The sequence below is a fragment of the Nyctibius grandis genome, chromosome 3 (assembly GCF_013368605.1).
Source record: "Nyctibius grandis isolate bNycGra1 chromosome 3, bNycGra1.pri, whole genome shotgun sequence".
NCBI lineage: Eukaryota > Metazoa > Chordata > Aves > Nyctibiiformes > Nyctibiidae > Nyctibius > Nyctibius grandis.
This window is the reverse complement of record NC_090660.1, coordinates 67,771,198-67,784,841: the sequence shown is the minus strand read 5'-3', so window position 1 is coordinate 67,784,841 and position 13,644 is coordinate 67,771,198. Positions and strand designations below refer to the sequence as shown.

The 13,644-nt window shown below is 38.6% G+C and overlaps 1 protein-coding gene across 6 annotated transcripts in view; it reads left to right on the top strand.

Annotated features, from left to right (window-relative positions):
* Nucleotides 1-13,644, top strand: part of ST18 (ST18 C2H2C-type zinc finger transcription factor) — a 176,610-nt gene that overhangs the window by 149,321 nt on the left and 13,645 nt on the right. For 4 of the 6 annotated variants that reach the window (XM_068396197.1, XM_068396198.1, XM_068396199.1 and 1 more), the window contains 4 exons: nucleotides 2,832-3,077; nucleotides 9,121-9,236; nucleotides 12,039-12,101; nucleotides 12,944-13,012. In XM_068396197.1, coding sequence (XP_068252298.1) covers nucleotides 2,832-3,077; nucleotides 9,121-9,236; nucleotides 12,039-12,101; nucleotides 12,944-13,012 — 494 coding nt within the window. The remainder of the gene's footprint in view (nucleotides 1-2,831; nucleotides 3,078-9,120; nucleotides 9,237-12,038; nucleotides 12,102-12,943; nucleotides 13,013-13,644) is intronic. The other 2 variants (XM_068396203.1, XM_068396201.1) reach the window with 1 other exon arrangement.

The window sequence follows — 13,644 nt, the reverse complement described above, 5'->3', positions numbered from 1 at the left end:
CTGATCAGAATTAGCTACGTGTTGGACAACCCAACTTCTATGTGAATTTCAGGAAAGTGCTGAGGAAGGTTTAAATATCCAAATTAGTAAATGTTCTGCTTATCAGCCAGAGCTCCTTGGTGTGGCTAATGGTATCTTCTCAGAGACAATACATTTCCTGATATTTTTCTATGTCCAGTTTCATCAAGGAGGGAACCTTGATTGTTTTTGGTACTTTTTGTTGTTGCTTTTGCCTTCTGAGTAGTTGATATTTTGTCAGTGACAGAGAATCTGCACTATTTATGGGTTTTGAACTATAAAACTACTGCAGCCCAGTCACATGGCTTCCTTTCCTAAGCCATCTGTCACAGAGGTCTGGAATTTTATGTGAATGTTGGTTGTGCAGACTTAACCCAAGTTTTTTTATTATGAAAAATGTCAGCAACTACAATATTTAGCATTTTACTTTACATTGGTCATTAAACTTGATTACTGTAGCTCTGTTTCATTGCTATAGTTACATATCAACTATGAAGCCAAAAAACACTGGGGCGATCACGGCAGAGCTATATTGTTAGATCCTGGAGTGTGCGCTTGGCACTGATATAGTTAATAACTTGGATTTTTGTAACTAAGGTTTATTAATGCTGGTATAAAAATGTATTTGATATTATACAGATGGCATAAGATGTTGTGGTTACTAAGTTATTATCCAGGATAAGCTGCACTGTCAAATTCAGGGCTTAAAACTATCACAGGAGATTAAACTATTTACTAAAAAGGGGCAGAAAGATATAACCAAAGCGTCTTAGTATGAACATATTAGAAGTGTATTTACTTCCCATAAATATAATAAAACATCTCTCTCTTTAAGCTGTATGATTGAAAATGTGAACCCTTTTATGCAGGAGAAGCAAACATAAGAAGTGTCTGAGTTTCTAAACCAGGGGCAAGCAGATGGCTTGGTAGTGCTTTGGTCTAGGTGGGCATCTGTTTTAGGCCCATGGATACAAAATGGAGTCAGGCTGTCTGAGTGAGGAAAGATTGTTGGGCCCTAAATTTTCATCTTCTACCAACATTTTCCTTCTGATGAAAAAGATTTCATCACAAACATTTTACCTTTAAATGAGTCACCACTGGCAGTGGTGGAAGACAAGGATGCATGAAGGAAGCTGGTGTGTTCAGTCCAACTGGTGTAGCCACGTCATGCTTTCAGCACAAGTGAAGAATTTCCTGTTTCACTACAACTGTTTTTAAGGTCCTCAACCAAGGATAAGTTTCACTACCCTATCTTTAACCATTAAATTGTTGACTAATCATCAAAGCTCCAGCAATAGTTAATGGGAAAAAAGAGAAAGGGACTCTTTCTGCCAGTGTCTCATCTCTTCCTAAGGAAGAGGTCTAAGAAAGACAGAAAAACTTGCTCCCTGAACATACCTGTCTCTTTTCAACAGAGGGTCTTGTTGATTCACTTATGCTACAGATTTACTTTTGTATTACTCAAGGTAGGAAGTCTCAATCTGGGTTTACACGACTGTCTCCTACAGCTATACAGCACCTAACATACCCAGCCCCAAATTCCCAAGTGGTATCTGAGCTTTGTGGTAATGCAAATAAAAAACAGTAGTGACAACAGTAACAGAAAGACACAGAGCAGTGTAAATTACAGCATTCTGCGTGTGTAAGTCTTTGACATTGTTATTTATCTCTGTAGTCTTTGAATGTTTTCCACCTTATTCAGGGCAGCACACAGAACTAGACTACCAAGTGCTCCTCCAGAAGCCACCTCTTTCACCTCTTCCCCTATTTGACTTTAGTAACTGTTGACACCAGCAATGACTAGTCTTATACTCATCCCTATATATGCAATATGTCAATATGCAGTGTTGCATATTAAGCATGAGGGAAAGTTTTTTGTTGCTTCCATTAGTAAGTAGCACTTTCATCATTCCAAGAAGAGGAGTTTGTACTCCTTTTCTGTGGTCAGACAGTGTAAGGCAGAACAGTGAGCTTTGATTCCCTTGTTCTTCTTGTACAGCTGAGCAGCAGTTGCCCCTTCTTTTGAGCAGGAACTGCTCTGAGAGCTTCTCCCAGCCTGGAAAGAGAAGTTGAGTCTCTCCCCAAACTGCAAACACCCCTGCAATTAGAGGCTTCTCTTTGCTGTACTTCCCAGGTAGCAAAGGCTTTGTTAACTCATGCTGAAGGTCTACATCAGGGAGAACCTCCTAAAGACCCTCCTGTGGCTCCCAGTCTAGTGGTTTCAATGCAGACCTGTGCCTTAGGGGCCTAGTCAAACAATGATTAAAGCAATATGTTATTTTGAGTAATGTACAAAACCCTAGTGAAAATTTCTCCTATGTGCTACTATTAGGCATATTTCTTCCCCCCTGCTTCTCTCCCCCATGATGCAGATGTAATGTTTCTGGGGTGTGGGGGGAAGAGAGGATATGTAATAGTACTGCTGTTGATGACCTAAACAATGCATTAATGCTTTTAACTGTGAATTGGGGTCATAGTTCTCTGTAAGAGTGAAAAGATCAAGAAGATTTAAAGCTAAACTTTTTTTAAATAAAACTAGATTTAGGGTGTATAGGTTATGGCTTAGAGACATCTTATTTAAATTCTACTTACTATGTTTAAGCTGAGATGGAGGGATACCATTACTGAAGCTACTCTTAAGTCTGCCTAAGAGTTGGACATTAACTGATATAAATCGAAAATCTGGTTTTAGATTCAGATACATTTAAATAAAAGCATGCATTTATATTTATCCTCTAAAAGCACCACATGGTTACATTGCAGCCTCACCACATCCATATCTAAACATGTCTTCATTTCCTGTTGCATGTCAGGGAGCTGAGATAGAAGTGGATGAAAATGGCACTCTGGATTTGAGCATGAAGAAGAACCGAAGCCAACACAAAGTTATGCCTCTCACTTCTTCCAGCACAGCACTTCCCACTCCTTCCTCTTCTCCTTTCAAAACAAGCAGCATCCTGGTAAATGCAGCCTTCTACCAGGCTCTTTGTGAACAGGAAGGCTGGGATACACCAATCAACTACAGCAAGACCCATGGCAGGAAAGATGAAGAAAAAGAGGTATTTTTTCAGTTTCTAAGTGACTTTTTCCCTTGGAGTGGCCGTATGATGGTCTTTGGATGGTCTTTGGATGACTAGTCTAGTGCAATTTAAAGGGAATCAATTTCCACAGGTAGAGGTTTGTGAACACTGAGCTTGTGAACACTGAGGGCTAGGCTTTAACACCCTCTTGGATGTGGCATAAAAAATCACTACTTACTTTAAAAAATCTTGCTCTCAGAGCCTACTTGTGAATGTCTATAAGTCTCTAAGATAAGGAAATCAAAGGTATCCACCATTAGAGATTGCTTTTTAAACTTTGTTACTAATGGCTCAGTCCTGTAGCACATACACCCAAATGGCCTAGGAATCACTCAGGATGGGGGGGATGTGGCGGGGCCGGAACCAACAACAAACCAAGGCAGGTTTTTTTCATGCTAAAACAAAAAGTAATTTTTCCACACCAACTCTTTATAATTCTAGATAACTCATTATCTAAGCATTTAAAAACATGCTTAGAACCTTGCCTGCAATATTCTTTCAGTGGAAAAGTTTTTATTTTATATTTAACATATTTCAAGAAATCTCTGCCAGTGAGTCTTAGATCTCACTAGTGAGTCCAGTGGTCCAGAAGACAGTCTTAGAGCAAAAATTCAAAAATACAAAATTGTTAGGAATTCCTGAAGGTTTTGATTACAACAAGTAGCACAAAAGGATATGTACATAATTTCCACCAGTTGTGGTATTTTTTTATCCGACAAGGAAAGAGCATAGAAAAACTAGATGAGTATATAGAGGTGTCTTCCCTTTTCAACCTGTCCTAAGAAATGTAAAAGCCCAAACTTGAAAATGCAGTTGCAGGAACAAAGATGAGCAACTAAAATTCAGTAAATACTTTTATTTAGTAACTTTCTAACTTTTATGGCCAAACTTCTAGACTGCCAATTTGAACTTGATTTGTCTTGATTTTGTTTCTGTTTTGCTCTTTCCTGTCTGTTTGTCCTATCTTGGCAACAAAGCAGCATAGTTTCCTACAGTCTTTCTTTCTTATTCTTCTGTTTTCCTGGCAAGTTTGGTTTTATTTTTTTTCTTGAGCCTGGCTGTCAGAATATGGATTGCTTGTATTTTTTTCTTAAATCAGCACCTTTAAAGGCTAATTAGATAAAATCTTGGTAATTAACATAGACAAGCCTTAGTGATAGTTTTCTGAAGAAGACTGAAGGATGTCCCAGTCTGGAGTTTTTATACACCTTCAAATACTTTTCCTCCCCATTTGGTTTTATATATCAAATAATAGCATTTGAACATTATATTTATTACAAAATTATCTTTCGTTCAAATATCAAAACTGGCACTTCAAGAAGACATAGACAGGGGTAAATCTATTTAGGGCTGAGGCTAGGGGCCTCCAATTCCAAAAATACCTGGAAAAAAAATATAATTCACTTGTGTGAAGAAAAAAATCTGTCAGCACTGGGTAGTCTGTTGTAATGTGACCACTGAAACAGCTTGCAACACAGAAGATCATTTCTTGGAGGCTGAGATGTCTTGAAGAGCCCTTTGTGGTCACCTCTGTGGGGCTGATGATGCTCTTTACCTCAGCAATGAGAGCACGGTCCTTGTATCAGGGTTTTGGAGTGGGTTTGACATGAGGTAGTAGGCTGAGGGCTCAGGCTCTTCCCCATTCATGCTGCATAATGAGCAAACACATCCAGCTTTGAGAGAACCACCTTGCTGCAGGGGATCGGTGTCGCAGACTTGGCAGGGGGCCTGTCCTGCTGCTCCTCCTCCCTGCTGCCACCACAGCTCAGTGAAACAGCTATGGCAGGAGCATCTCTGTGTCCCCCTCAATCCCTGATCTACTTTTGGAAGGTCATGATGGGTGGCTGACTGTTTCCCTGTTCTTTAATGGCACAGGGAGTTGGAGGCATCAGTGGACTACCTGACAGGACATAAAGGTCTGTGCTCAGGCACTCTTGCCCCTTGCTTTGACACTGTGCAGTTTGTCCCTAATCAAGGATCTGGCCCCAGACCTCTGCTGTGAGATTTTGCCATCCCAGGGAGTGTTGACATGTCCAGTGATCTCAGGGCCAGAGGCTCTGTTTTGCAAATCGAAGACTGGCAGTTATCCTCATGCAAAGAAAATGACTGATGATATCTATTTGTAATTCATTGTTATCTGGTTCATATGCACAACAGTTGCTTAATTTTGGTGGTAATTTCCAGAAAATATTGTCTCTCTCTCTCCCAGCAAAATAGCCTGTCCAGATGCCCCCTTAAAAAAAAATTCTGAATTTGGAAAAAGCTCAATATCTCTCCAAAAGGAAAGTGCCGAGAAATAACTAGAGCTGTCAGTTAGTTCAACTGTCAGTTCTCCAAAGATTTCAGGGCTTAAAAATGTAAAAAGTGCCAGATGCTATTATCTGTTATTCATGTTACCATTATGTTCTGGTCTTTGCTGAAATCAATATAAACTTCCATCTGTACATTAATGGAGTTTCATTGCTTGCTTGCTTGCTTTCTGTAGTGTGCATGCATGAATACACACATGCTCTTTGCAGAAAATAGTAGTGTTTGGACCGACTGGGCTGGTTCTGATTTTTCTTTTAGTCTGGAATTCTTCAGAATCTTAATAGCATTTAATTATGAATTTGTTCAAATGGGAAAGGAAAAATTATACATACTGTTGGACTTGACTAGCTGTGACGATCATCACCTAACAGATCAAAGAGTGGGAACTGCTAAAGGTGTTTTCCCAAAGGATTATCTCTCCCTCTAAAACTAAATTGCTGGAAAAGCACACAAGCCAAAGCGTGATGCTCTGCGCCCTGTCCTAAGTGCAGTGGACAAAAAAATATTTCATCTTTAGATCTGACCTACTCATTTCAGACAGACACAACCCCTTTTGGGACACATGTACTGATGTAAGGTCCTAGAAAGGCAGAGTTTCAGTATTCTTTTGCCTGCATTCCCTTTGCACTGTCTTCCTTTTGTAGCTTCTAGATATCTGAAGATTTCATGTTGCTTGAATAATACCAAGTATTCCACAAGGTGCTAACACAATGCTGAAGAAATCACCTGCTTAAATGTCTATATGTCTCCCTCATTCCTGGGAAATATACTACAGGATGTTAAATAGGAAACAAGTTGTATTCCCACTTTGGTCCTTATTAGATGTTTTCTTTTTCAAAAGAGCAGTTATTATGGAATTGTAAATGTTTGTGTATGTATGAGTGTGTATAGCTATTGGTTTAAAAAAATTAGAAATCTTAATAAGTCAATTCAGGAAATTCACAATTAAGATTTGAAAAAAAAAATAATTATTTCAAAGATGATAGATAGAAAATGAAAATACTGCAATTCCTCCCTCTAATATCAGTAATACCGGTGGCTGTAGATGTCCTCATGTCAACCTTCATTTGCATTTTTATTTTTGTTAAATGATTCAGTGAAACATCATTAAATGAAGCTGTGAGCTGCAATACTGTAGTATTTTGTCAAGCCTTGATAGACGTAATTCTTGATCAGTCTTCTCTGTGCAGCAAGTATCAGGCAGTGACACGATGAATAACACACACACAAGTTTCTGGTCCATCACCAGCAAAAAGACAAGAGATATCTTTCATTTGAGATAAAGAACACAAGCGACATATGAAAATATTAATTCACCCTGCAGCACAAACAGTTATGGCTACTCTTGTTTGCTGCAGGTGCATCCTGAGGCACATCACACAGCTCAGGATCCCAGTGGAGTGCCAAAGTAGTCTTTCCACCACCCTCTACTCCAGGCTCCTCTCAGTTGTACCTTTGCAAGAAGTGGAAGAGGCTGATGTGTGCCTGGTCTTGATATATAGTTAGGATCCAGACAAAGCATGCAATAAATTTTTAGAAACATAGCATTGGTCCTCAGTTCAGTGATACAGATATAGCCTATCAGAGTCAGTTGTTAGAGAGGAAACTGACAAGCCAGCCTTCTTCAACCTCCATTACATTAAGTGCAAACAATTTTACCTGTGTTTTTTGAAGTTATTTTGACATCTGACCCCTTCCAGCTGGCAACAGAGGGTCACCATGTTGTTGTTTCTTTTGGGAGCTTTTGATTTTACAGTGACTTACACTGGTGATGATCCCTGTAGGAGCTTGCATTTACGTGTAGGTAAGCAAGGCAGGTCAGAACTTGCGGACAGAGAGAGTCAGGAACTCATATCCCCATTCTGCATGTTGTGGTGGCAAAAACACCTCCATATGCCACTGGAAACAGGATTTAACTCAGTGTTGGAAAACAGTCTTTGAGGTTTCTTGAATCTTGAACAAAGCTGACATCCATTTTTCCACTTTTGGTTTAAAGCATTTTAGTTTCCATGTTTGGAGGACTTTCAAGTATTTATTATTTTTGTACTAACACTTTAACAATACCTTTCATTGTTTTTAATTTTCTTTATTACTCCTTATCTGAAAATTCCATTTAGAGATAAAATTCTAAAAGCCTGATATATATCAGGGCTTTTTTTTTATTTAAAATATTTACTCAATAATTACTGTGAAAGATTGTTCAGAAAAGCTGATTATCTGTATTTTTGCTTTCTATATTTGTAACAGATTAGATTATTCCCAAACAAACTAACCCCACAAATGTGGATGCAAAAATCAGTAGTAATTGATATAGCAATAATATGGCATGGTTTCTATATGCATGTGTAGTGTGAGTTTCAGCAGGCAGTAGGTAGCCAGCACCAGAAAGCAGAAGGAAGTCATATTGAGGATCCAGTCTCCAAACAGGCAAAGATGAGCTGCCAGAATTGAGGACCATATGGAAGCTTTATCAGAAGAAACACCCCCGCAGAGCTTACAAGTCCCGTTAGGCAGAATCTCCATTTTCCATCCAGATTCTCCTCAGCCCTGCACTCTGCGTTAACAGCTCTGCAGACATCCCTGCCCCTCTGTCCTGGCACGCTCATCAGCTGCACAAGCCCAGAGAATCCATGGCACCAGCCCCGTGAGTTTAGCAGGGGCTGGGAGCTTTTCCTCTCAACCACAGGCAGCAGTCTCTGCCCCTACAGACGGTAATCTCTGGGTGATACCTACCTGAGTATTGGAACGGAGTCCCAAAACCAACATGAAGTCCCAGAAGGGATTAATAGAGATTCGACAACTGATGCTATGGGCTTTGGAGAATTCTTGAGTGATACAATATCCACAGAGAATCCCTCCAGAAAGGAAATACTTCTCTTTCATAAAAATAGTTGAAGGCATTAATACTCAAAACAGTATAAACAAAGCTATTTTAAAGTGTTCAAAGAAGATTTTTCAGAAAACAAAAATGTAATTTCTTCTCAGGACTCCAAATTTCCAGAATGCCTTCCCAAGGGAGTGAACGCTCATGGTCCATACCATCTATCAAACAGCACTCTAGCAGTGATTATTTTAATCTACAAATAGTAGAAATCAAGAACTACCCGTATCAGACTGTTACTAAGAAAAATTCCAAGTGGTTTTATTGTTATGATTTTTATTTTAAAAAGAATCTGCTCTTTTAATAAGATAACAAGCCATTCCATTCTACAGATCTAAAAGGCTTTGCATTTACATATGTTTATGTAAAATAGTTTTTTTAATTTAAGATTGCAATTTTGTAATTCACAGTACAATGGTACTCACTTCAACTGTATACAAAACTCAGTGATGTACTTGCACAGAGAAAACATGAATATACTTGCATGAATATACTTGTCTTTTCTGGCTCTATATAGTCAACAACTTTTTTTATTTTCTCTGTGTATTGTTCTTTGGACTTTATCACCATTTTATAAGTCAAAATCAAATTTTGCCTATGTACGGCTTAAACCAGCATCTGCCTTCAGAAATGCTTTCAGAACATTTTTAAAAGTCTATCTATGAGAACCTGAAACTATGATGTACTAAACTTTCTTCATCCCTCCATCATTTCTTAAGACTTTTTTTTAATGTTTTGAAGAGGTTCTTTTGCCACAGCAAGTTATTTGTTGAGTATACGGGAGGCCTCGAAGAAAGAAACCTTTTGTCACATTCTCATCTACTATTTCAGAAAGATCCAGTGAGCTCTCCGGAAAACACTGAGGAAAAAAAATATCCAGGAGATGTCTCCATACCAAGTCCTAAACCCAAGCTCCATTCAAGAGATCTCAAAAAGGAACTCATCACGTGAGTCACAAAAAAATGCCACGTTTTCCTCTGCCTTGGTAAAGTATGACTACGCCATTGTTCTGAGTGCTGCGCTGGAGTAGACATGAGGTTTGGAGCGGAGACAAGCCAGGGTAGGCCTCGGGGTCTGGACAGATTCATGACTAATGTTACACTGGGTATCACTCCTTATTCCTCAGATAGATACCTAACGAACGGGCAATAGCTCCTTCTACAAAACACTCAGTTTCGTAGTGTGCTACAGATTGGCTGTGCTAATGCTTACATAATTAAATAAACTTCATTCAGACAATAGTCCTTATAGATCCGCTGTTGAGAGCTTGCGTAGAAGTGCTTGGGATTTCTCAGATAGGAAACAGGCAAAGTTCATAAAAAGATAAAACACAAGACAGGAACTGCCCCAGGGTTTTCCAACCTGTAGGAAATCTATGTTTAAGTCAAGTCCTTCATCTGCTTTCTTCAAAGCAGTTATTTATTCTGTTCTGCTAAAAACCAAGTGGATGCACAAATTCACCCTCTGGGAGAACAGGCTAATACTCTTTTTTTTTTTCCCCAAGTACAGAGACTCACTTGCTCTGTCTTCAGTTCCAAAATTTTCCTATCAACTAAACTGCAGAGAAATTCCATTGAATCTTTCTGCATGTAACAGCTTGTTTCAGTTTAGAATCGTTCAGTAAAATTGTCCCAACCAGCTTATAACACTAGTCACTTTTTAAAACCTCATCTAGGCTCTTCACAAAACCCCTTGGATTCACATCAATATCATTTTGATATCAATAGTGTTTTCACTGTAATAGTCAGCTAGGACATAGCAATCATTTATAGCACTTTTCTTTTTGTCCCAAACCAGAGTAGGTCTCTCTAGACAAGTGCACTCCGTATCGCTTAGAGATGATAGCCCATAACATATCACTGCAGGCTCACCCATAAAAAAATGAGTCGCATCCCGTCACCTTGTGTCCTGTTCCCCAGGCTCACTGGCACTGAAGCAGTTAGATCTGCCTCTGTCTCTAGAATTTACATTTCCCTGGGGCAAGCTGCTATGAAGAGCAATTCTTTCCCCTCATGCCGTGCAGTCTGTGTGTTGTCTACTCACCACATTATGTCTGCAGTAGTAGTTCATGACCTAAATTGCTACAGGTCAGGTTTATTTTGCCTTTTCTAAAACAAATGCATACAAAAATCACTGAGGGTTTATTTGCTGAAGACTAATGGCTTTTCTTTTGTAACATTTATTCCTTTGTGATACTGACCTATTTTGAGTCGACTGTAAAATACTTTTCTACTCTCCTAAATAATAATACCCAGAGTATTTACTAAGTCAATGATCAGTTTACAGTGGCTTTACGGTATTATTTTCAAACAGTGAGTAGAAATCAATATCTAAAAATTAGCTGTCCAGAAAATTAAATAAGAAATAGTTTTAATTTATCAGAAGAATCTATAGGTAATATAGGTATCAGACTGCATTTCTATGATCCCATTGAGTTCAGGACTTGTAGAGAACAATTCAATACAGGTGGCTCCATCATGAGGAAGTTTTTAAAATGACATAAGCACTTGCAGAGAAAAATTTTCTGACGCGCGTAGCTCAGTTGCAGTGAACTATTGTACGAATACCACCTCCGAGCATGTGCTTTCTGTTTTTCCATGTTAATTCTCTTGCCCATAACTGCATTGCTCAGGTTTAAATGGGCTGTGAAAATGAGGCTGATGTCTTCCTAAGGCTTTTTTACAGATTTGAAAAACTTCCTAGCACTCTGCCAGCTCAGAGAAAATAGCCAGGTGAGGATCTCAGGTACCCCTTATTCATTAGTATGGAGCACTAGTTAAAAGCTTTTGTACAGTTTCTGCTTGCACTTCTTATCCATGTGCCTAGTGAAAGAAACACAGCCCTTTATAAGGTGACTCTGCAGGGTTGGTGTTAGAGTGTTTTATAACACTGTAGAAAGGTATACTTAACTCACTTGCCCCTCCCCCTGCATGCACAAATTGCGTTTCTTGATATCTTTGCCCTCTTGCAGAGGACTGTATCCCAATGTGATATATGAGCTCAGTGCTATGACTGAAGAAGTGTTGAGGAAAAACAGAAGCTATAACATCTTCTCCAGGTCAAACACAGGTCCATCTCTTGGCATAAATGAACGTATATGTTCTGCAAAATGTATACCACCTTTGTATCACTTCTCAGTTCAGCTGAGAAACATCTTGGGAAACTCTTGTGCTCATTCTGAACTTCAGCTGTGTGAGCTTGATGTGCTTTCTATTCTGCAAGCAATCGTAACACCTAATTTCTCACTTAAGTCAGCAAATAAAGATTGGATGTGTTTCTAAAGAAGGTGCCTTCTTTTAGTCAGAGGTTGAGGGCATTATTTTGGAAATTACTGTTCTCTGGCCTGTGTTATACAGGAGGTCAGATCAGAAACTTCAGCCCTAACGTTTATGAATTGCTGTCAAATCTTGGTACCAGTAATGAAACTCTCCTTTTAAGAACCCATGTCCTAACCAAAAATCTACGCAAAGCATGGTGGTTTCACATTACACAGATTAAAAAAATGAGGTTTTGACTTATTTGCATGGTGGAAATAGGAAAACTTTTTTCCATCTATGCTTCAAGTAATAATTAAAAACTAGACATGTCGTGTAAGTTTTGCCAGTTTTCTGCAGTGTCATGATAGTGTTGAGATGTGTAATGATGAATGTGATTGCCCTAAGAATCATTACGTAATTCATTGAAGGGTAGGGCGAGCTATGGGGTGTATTATACATACTCGAATTTCTCACTGCATCTTCTTTGCATAGCTGTCCAACTCCAGGATGTGATGGTAGCGGTCATGTAACAGGAAACTATGCCTCACACCGCAGGTAAGAAACAACAGGAAGCCTAAAGCAGGAAATAGAGCTACTTTTAGCTATTTTCATCTTTGAACATTTTTATACTAACCATGGATAAGTTAGTATTAAAAAATTACAAAAGTATTTACAAAATATTTTTAGTATTACATAAAAGTAATTTGCAGAAAATAATCCATACAGAAATGTGGTTGTTTTTCCTGTTTTTGTTATATTTTGTGAAGGTCTGGACTCAATAGACTGATGGAGTTAAGCAGCATATGATTATTACTGTAGCTGCATTTCTTAGCTGAGACCTGTAGATAAGTCATTTGGTAAAGTCTGCACTTCCCTAAGTGTACAAGCACTCTCTGTACAGATGCTGGTGCATGAGATTTTAAATAAGGTTTCTGCAGATATCTCCATGAATGGCTTGAATTCATAGATCTGCCTAACATAATCTGAGGATGCTATATCTTTTCCTCAGAACAGCCTACTGTCAACCTAGGGGTTGAAATAATAATTTCCTGCTTTTCCTTTTGGGAGCAGGATTGAAGCAGTTTCTGCTTTTTCCCAGCCACATGGACCAGATGCTCTACCTGTCCTTCATGTAGGCAACATAAAGGAAGGACTCTGTGTACCACTGGCTCCCCATGCGAAGCTTTACAGGGGCTTAGAAAACTTTGCCCCTAACAGTATATCTTTCTGGTAATTTAAGAACTACAGCCTTATATTGGCTGCTTTTCCTTTGTCAAAAGCAAATATCTGATGATATCTTTTTTTCCCATTATAAGTCATAGATTGTCTGGAGGTTGCTGATTTAGGAGAAAAAATGTTCTGTTTTAGTAAAACTTTTCATGTTGGGTTTTTTTTAGTGTTTCTGGGTGCCCATTAGCGGACAAGACATTAAAATCCCTTATGGCTGCTAACTCTCAGGAGCTTAAGTAAGTATTGATAATAGCACAAATGTTATTATTCATGTCTGATCAACATGTTCCCTAACTTAATGCAGTTGTTCATTTGAATTGCTCTGAGCTACGTCAAACCTTTGTATGAAACTTGAAGTGAATTGGTTTGAAAGCTTTTGAATGAAATAGAGTTTACTTTTCTCCATTTGTCTTTCTTCATTTTTGCACCACTTAATTTTCATGAATTAACCAGGACCTGAGGGAGAAAATTGTAGATACTAGGAGAGATGATGCTCTCACAGTATTTCTGAATGGGAAACAGAAAATGTCTAACATGTAAGACTGATCTGGCAAATAACTCAGTCTGAATCAGTTAGAATAAATTAGAATTATTTAGTTAGAAATAAATCTAGTTAGAATAAATCTAAAAATGAGACCAGAACTCCTGCAAATTATATTTTATCATTCACCACCATATACTATGAGTTCAATGTCACTGAAGCAGACATCAAGTCATATGATTTTGTGCTGGCATAATTCTCACCATGAAATATCACTTACAAAAGGACTGTGCAGGCTCTGCTATATAGACAGATGTATAGGGACATATGAATATTTCAAAAATCTGTAGTCAAGAGAGGCACTGGCAACCAGTCATCTAGTTACTG